The 6,945-nt window shown below is 37.9% G+C and overlaps 1 protein-coding gene across 1 annotated transcript; it reads right to left on the minus strand.

The window, feature by feature from the left end:
• Nucleotides 1-226: 226 nt before the first annotated feature.
• Nucleotides 227-5,623, minus strand: LOC131594759 (uncharacterized). Its single transcript, XM_058866958.1, has 8 exons — nucleotides 5,020-5,623; nucleotides 4,877-4,934; nucleotides 4,493-4,813; nucleotides 3,489-4,405; nucleotides 2,182-3,402; nucleotides 1,853-2,071; nucleotides 885-1,742; nucleotides 227-804 (listed from the first exon to the last, which is right to left on the minus strand). The coding sequence occupies exons 1-8, from the start codon at nucleotides 5,621-5,623 to the stop codon at nucleotides 227-229; spliced, it is 4,776 nt and encodes a 1,591-aa protein (XP_058722941.1).
• Nucleotides 5,624-6,945: the final 1,322 nt, after the last annotated feature.

The following is a 6,945-nucleotide window of genomic DNA, read 5'->3' on the forward strand; positions in this document are numbered from 1 at the left end:
ATGTTTGCAATGATACTTTGACAGACAAAATTAAATAGTCAAGCGTTGGTGTTAAAGTTGGATGGGTTCCTCTGAACTTCGGTTGATCTGCACAGGAAGGTATGTTTTATTAGAATGCAAAATTAGGACATTTAGAAGGTATAAAAACGACAGTTTGTACAGGTTAGAAAATTTTATCAACAAATATTGAGAACTATTAACTGGCAAAAAGACATATACGTACCGTCTATATGTTGTTAAAAACCTCCTTATATACAACATTACATGTTGAAAGCTTTGGGATGTTTTTATCATCATGTATCAATATCTTGATACCTCTTTTAGTTGTAACTCGTGAAACGGCAACATAAATCTGTCCATGTGTGAAAACATCTCGAGGTATATAGAGTCCAACCCAATCCAACGATTGGCCTTGAGATTTGTTAATGGTCATGGCGTAGGCTACAATAACAGGAAATTGTCGTCTTGATAACTTGAATGGCCAAGGTGATTGAGACGGGGACATATCCATTCGCGGGATGTATATAACTTTCCCATTATTGTTATCACCCATCAATTTGGCCTCAAGCACATGAGCAGCCATATTAGTTATTATAAGCCTTGTCCCATTACACAGACCTTGGGATTGATTAATGTTTCGCATAAGCATGATTGGTGTTCCAACCTTTAACTTTAAGTGATGGTTGGGTAGGCCAGAAGTTCTTAAGGAGCTGAGGAATTCTGGGCTAAGGACCTGAAGAATATTGTTGTCATGGATTTCTGATCGATCAACCGAGTTTGAGCTGTAGTAATCTCTTATTTCCCCTATAAAACTATCCATTAGGAAAGACATAACAATATAAAGTGGAAGCAAGATCGTGTATATAAGTAAATCAGGGCTATACCTGGCATAATGGCAATGATATGGTCATTGATATTGTCAACAATGTCCAAAGTGGAAGCAAGAATGGCCCTATTTTTTAGATAATCAGTCGATTGGTAACAATTTAAGAAATCAGGATACGTACTCTCCACTCTAGCTTGAATAGGGTCATCGAAGTCTGGAATTAAAAGTTCGGGTGGTATGTCAATGTTAGCATAACCGTCGTTAGGTTCAGAAATTCGTCCCTCTCCTATCTTTAAAAGCCAATCAGAGAAATCCGCAATTTCCTTTTTATCTTGCTCAGATGGTCCGGAGGATAGACGCATGTTTTTGGTCAAATTCATGACTTTAACATAATGCCAAATGTAAGAAGCATTAATTGTTGAATGGACAATGTCAGAACGACTTCCTCCTGGTACAACGGGTAATATCTGACGAAAATCCCCACCAAAAATCACAACCTTGCCTCCGAAAATAGTTTCGGAGTTACCGTAATTACTCATGACATCCTTCAAAGTCTTGTCCAGCGTTTCAAAACAATATTTGTGTGCCATCGGGGCCTCGTCCCATATAATCAGCTTTGCCTCCCTTAGAAGACCTGCGCTAGGGTCATTGAAATTAATTTTGCAAGTTGAGTTCTCAAGACATGGAACTGGCAACTTGAACTTTGAATGAGCTGTAAGACCCCCTGGCAACAAAAGAGATGCTATCCCACTTGTTGCAACAGTTAGACATATCTCATGCTTAGATCTCAGTGCACTTGCAAGTGTTCTCCACATATATGTCTTACCGGTTCCGCCGTAACCGTGCAGGAAGAAGACACCACCTTGTTGTTTGTTGACGGCATCCATGATTTGGTCAAAAATCTTCCTCTGTTCGTCTTGTAAAGACCATTATAAGAAACAGTTTATAATTAGATACTTGTAGACATATTTTGACCTAAGCATGTAATATAGTCATAAGAAATATGTGAATCTTTGATTTTATTACCAGTCAGACACTTGAATAGGTTATCAAATTCCGCCTTCATGTCCTGGATATTGTACTGTCTTTCATCGTAAATAAGCCGGTTTCCCAGTTGTTGAATAACATAGTCATTCGGATAAGGAATGGGCTTGAAATCATGCAGGGTGCGATGGTTCAGTTGCAGCATTTTTTCAATCTCTATCAATGTCAGCTGCTGGATTGCATCATCCGGTAATGTTAAATCTGTGGTTTGTAGCAAGAAGGCATCGTTACGTTGTAATAAGATCACAACAACATGATACATTACGTGGTAGTTAAGAATATAAATAGCATGCGATGTCAAAGTAGTGTACCTGGATTGTTGGCAATTTGTCTTTGTTCGTACAAGATACCATCGGCCAATAGAATCCATGATTCCTTCCATACATGGGTAGGACGGTTTACAGCACCTGATAAGAGCATAACAACAAACAGCTTTCTAAGATAATGACCTGTCCCCCAAGCGCTTGCCTCCTTTAAAGCACATATGTATTCTCGATCATCATCTAAGAATCCCATAGCAAAACATGCCTCTCTAAAGGTGTCATATTGTGTCTCACCGACCCTCCTGATATCTTCATAGCAAGTTGGGCCCTTTGCCACCGTCAACATCATCCTCAAATAGAAAAGTTCACCGGTTGTCGGTGGAACCCACACCAAACGTCCGATAGTGAACCCTCTTTTACGTGGCTTCCACATTCTGTTTCTCTTTACATAAACAAACTTTGTAACAAATTCACCATATGTCAAAGACCGAGCTTCAGCATATGTTGCATTTGCTACAAGCCAAGACGTGAACATAGATTCTGTTACGCTTGCACTTTCTAATACATGCTCCATTTGTTCACAATCTTTATAATAGACAGCCTTTTCACCGATGAGATGGAAAAACATTCGCTCAACAGCAGGTTTCCTTCCATGAACCTTGTACGAAAATATTCGCCAACACGCCTCACTTGGAGAAACATACCTACAATCGAGATATTGTTTGATCTCATCCACACATTCATGTTGTAGTCCGGTGTTTGACTTAGAACCAACCACACTTGCACCAATTCTGTCATATCCTTTGTGAATGTATTTGAATAGATATTTGATAGAAGTGCATTGGTTACACCATTCCATATTAATATGTGCTTGATATTTCAACAATAACCGAGTTTTATAGGGGACAACATATCTATTATCAAACTTGATATTATTTTTTGTAATTACATGGGTGGCTGATCTTCTTCTATATAATGGGTAACCTTCAGCATTTACAACTGTATCTTCGATGAATTTTTTTGGATAATATTTAGAACATTGCCGATTTTTCATACATCGTGAATTAGGCCGCGAAAGACCGCACGGTCCATGTATCATATGGGATTTCACCAGTGCGTACAAAGCAGGATGTAGTTCAGGATCAGGAATCTCTGCACAAATGATGTTATCAATGTCGGACGGAGTTGGATACTTTCTTTGGGGGTGCAAGAAGATCAAAATGTGAGCATGGGGTAAGCCTCGCTTTTGAAACTCAATTGTATACATAACTGCATAAATAAGTCATAAAGAACTTGTTATTGTGAATAATAGATGAGAAATAAGAGTTAGAAACATAATGGTGGGGAAAACTTACACGCCATAACTTTCCCAAGAATATGTCTTTTTGTTAGGTCAACCATAAGCTCTTTAAACTTGATGTTGAAAACTTTGGCAACAATGTCAGGCCTATCATGGGGTTTTAAGTTTTTCGGGGTCAGCAACCGTGTAATCTCAGGCCAATTTGGGTTGCATGTGAACGTGATAAACAAATCTGGGAACCCCAATCTGCTTGAAATGGCCATACCGTCGAAGTAAAGTTGATCCATGTATCGTTTGCTTCCCACAAAAGAAGAAGGTAGAACAACACGTTTACCTTGTTTGTTACCTGGAATCTGGTCTCCTTGCTCAGACCGTTGTTGCAGATTATTGTATTTTCCGACCCTCAACTTTGATTGATTTTTTCGCAACCAATTGAGACGTTCTGATTCCATCATAGCGTAACCATCAACCAAAAATTGTTGGAAAAGTTTCCTAGAGTACAATAATGTTTTAGGTTCATCTGTGCGTTCTTGGAGACGAAAACACAGCCAATCCTTGATAGATTGCCTATTCTTTCTTGTAACAGTTGTCTCATCTTGATACTTGTGAAGGATATTATCCCGGTAACCGTCTTCACCGTAGCAAAAAATCAAAGGGTATTGATATGAAAGATAACTTGGATTGAACTCATCAATTCTTTGTAATTTACCACTCCGGTATTGGACCACAAGGTCTCTTGTTTCACCAGTGTCAACATCTCCTACAATAAGGGCAGCAACCTCCGCAACAGTTGGCATATTATAGACACGACCATCGTCATGTCTATCACTGATAAGTTTCAGCCTTAATTCAACGTAAGGATTGGCCTTAAACATATCACGTGCCATTCTGAATGCTTTTGCAAGAACATTAACTTCATCTAGCATAGTCTTTAACTTTGCTACGATAGATGTTTCAATAGACGTATTGTCCCTGGAAAAAATAATAGCAAACACGGTGTTATATGTTTAAGCCATCGTATAAACACTTAGGTAAAAGATGGATTGGTAAGCTCATTACTTGAAACAACGCATTCTATTTGTAATCTCGTGGTCAGTGTCGTAAATGTACAATTGGGCATATTGTGGCAGCGCACCATGTGGTGGTACAAGACTGCCTATCCGGTGACATGTTTGACCGTGTAGGCGCATTGTAGGAGGACCTCCTCCGTTGGGAATGTTGGTGTCAAATTTCATCCCTGGAGATGTAAACGAAAACATTGCATTGTACGTTCTTATGTTGGCCTGAAAGTTCTTGCTCTCAGGATCAGTTTTGTGATGAAGTAGCTTTTCTAACAGTAACGGTGGCTGTTTCATGTAGGGTAAGACAATTTTACCGCTCCTGCAACACAATTCGAATTTAGGAACAGTGGTATTTTTTCTCATATTCTTGCACTCTGCATACCACATGCAAGCTTGGCAAATTAAACATTCCCACACCGGGTCACCAATGTCAGAATAAGCTGCAGGAAAAAAAATTCATTTTCTTATCATACGGGTAGCAATTTAACCGGATATTGTGTCAATAGAAGTTAAATAGCAACTTACACTGGTTATGTTGATCACGAATATCATGAGGATCCATGGAGTCATCAGAATCAGAGTTGTGTCCGAATGAGTCGCAATCTTCAGAATCTCCATTGGTATCATCGGAGGAATAATCCGTTCTACCTACATTAGGATTAGGAAAAGATACACAATGTGGATTTGATATATTAGGAGAAGTGTGGGAATTGTTAAGAGCAGTAGGGGTTGTAATGAGTAGCTGTGTTTGGGTGAATTTAGGCCGCTTCCTGGTGTTTGATGATTCTCCTACATGGAACGACGGAGATATGTCGGCATTGTTGAAACGGTTAAACAGATTCACTCCATTGGCAGCAAGAATCCTTGATCTTTTTTTGGTTTGCAAAATGTCTAAATGGTGTTGAGATGGTAGAGTGTGGGAATGGTTAGAGACAGTGGGCTGGAGAGGATATCTTGTTGAAGTGTCCCTGGAAGAGGCGGCCAAAGTCCCAGCAGTAGGTGTTGTTGTTGGTTCGTTTTCTTTGTTAGGGCCATTTTTAGAGAGTTGCTTTTTTGACAACAAAATCCTCCTCCTTTTTCTTGCAAGAGTTGTAGTCGAATCATTGGCATTAAAGGGGCTACCATCCATTGAAAGTGACTTAGTTGAAATGAAGTAGTTGATTGTATGAAGTGTATTTTAAACCAACAAATTGATTGAGTCTAATATGATTAACTACAGAAAAACTTATTATTCTAAATGATTTGAACAAAGGAGGGAACTATTTGTTCCTTAACCTAAATAAAAAGAGAGGGAAACAGGATTACATTTTTGAAAAAGCTGGGAGAATTTCAAATTTGAAATTAGGCTTAATTTGAATAATAATATAAAAGATTTCAAAGTATCCCCCACATAAGAAAACAAAGAAGTAAATTTTTTTTTTTAAAAAAAGTAGCACCAGACTATAGGCCGCAGCAGGCTGTACTTTATCATATTTTATGGTATCATTGTGCAGGTGTAGAGTATTAGGATGGAAGTGTGACATGAAAGGGGGCTACCCTTCTACAAAAGCAAAAAGCAAACCAATTAACTCAAGTAAGTGTCTAATCAATTATTATTTAAATAAGTAAGTTGTACTACTTGATACAAAAGCAACAGTAATTGTAATAGAATATACATGTCCGTATCCTCATTTAATAATCCATGTTAAGTTAGAATGTAGCATATATAAACTGTAGTTTCCTGTATTTTTTTAGGCAGAGGTAAATAAGCTCTTTGTGAGGCTGTTTAAGTACTTCATTATATTAGTGAGATACCATTTATAAAAGCTATTTATTAAAGCTACAAAGTTTGGAAATTGGCAGTCTCATTGAAACAAACATATGCAGCACTCATTCATGAAATAACTTCCCTATAATGCAGTCGAGTAATGCTGTTAAATGATCAGACAGTAGAGTAATACTGAAACCATCTGTTACATCGGATTCACATTTGTATGATACCGTAACAATCGTTATATTGATCGAAGAGAAGTCGATTAATAATGTAATATTACGGCAAAATATGGAGTTTCCAAATACAATCGTTACTTAAAAAGATCCAAAATAATAGGTAGTCGAAAAATAATGTAACATTACAACAAAATAAGTAGTTTCAAAATATAATCCTTACATAAGATGACCCAAAATAATAGCAGGCAAGATAATATTTTCAACTATTTTTCAATCTTCACTAATTTCCTGGTGATTCTGGTTGGTTTCTTAAGTTTAGTCGAAGACAAATCTCCTTCGCTGTGTGTTGCATGACATGTAGATTCAATGGATGGATCGGGGCTCTGTCTTTTTGCCGTAGGTGTGACCGGTTCACCGTGCAATTTGGAAGTTATTTCAGGATCCTGCAGTTAAAAATAAGTGAGAATGAAGTAAATTGATGGCGATTAATAAGTGGCATTTGTATAGGACTCAAAATCACAC

This window comes from Vicia villosa, linkage group LG4 (assembly GCF_029867415.1).
Source record: "Vicia villosa cultivar HV-30 ecotype Madison, WI linkage group LG4, Vvil1.0, whole genome shotgun sequence".
Taxonomy (NCBI): domain Eukaryota; kingdom Viridiplantae; phylum Streptophyta; class Magnoliopsida; order Fabales; family Fabaceae; genus Vicia; species Vicia villosa.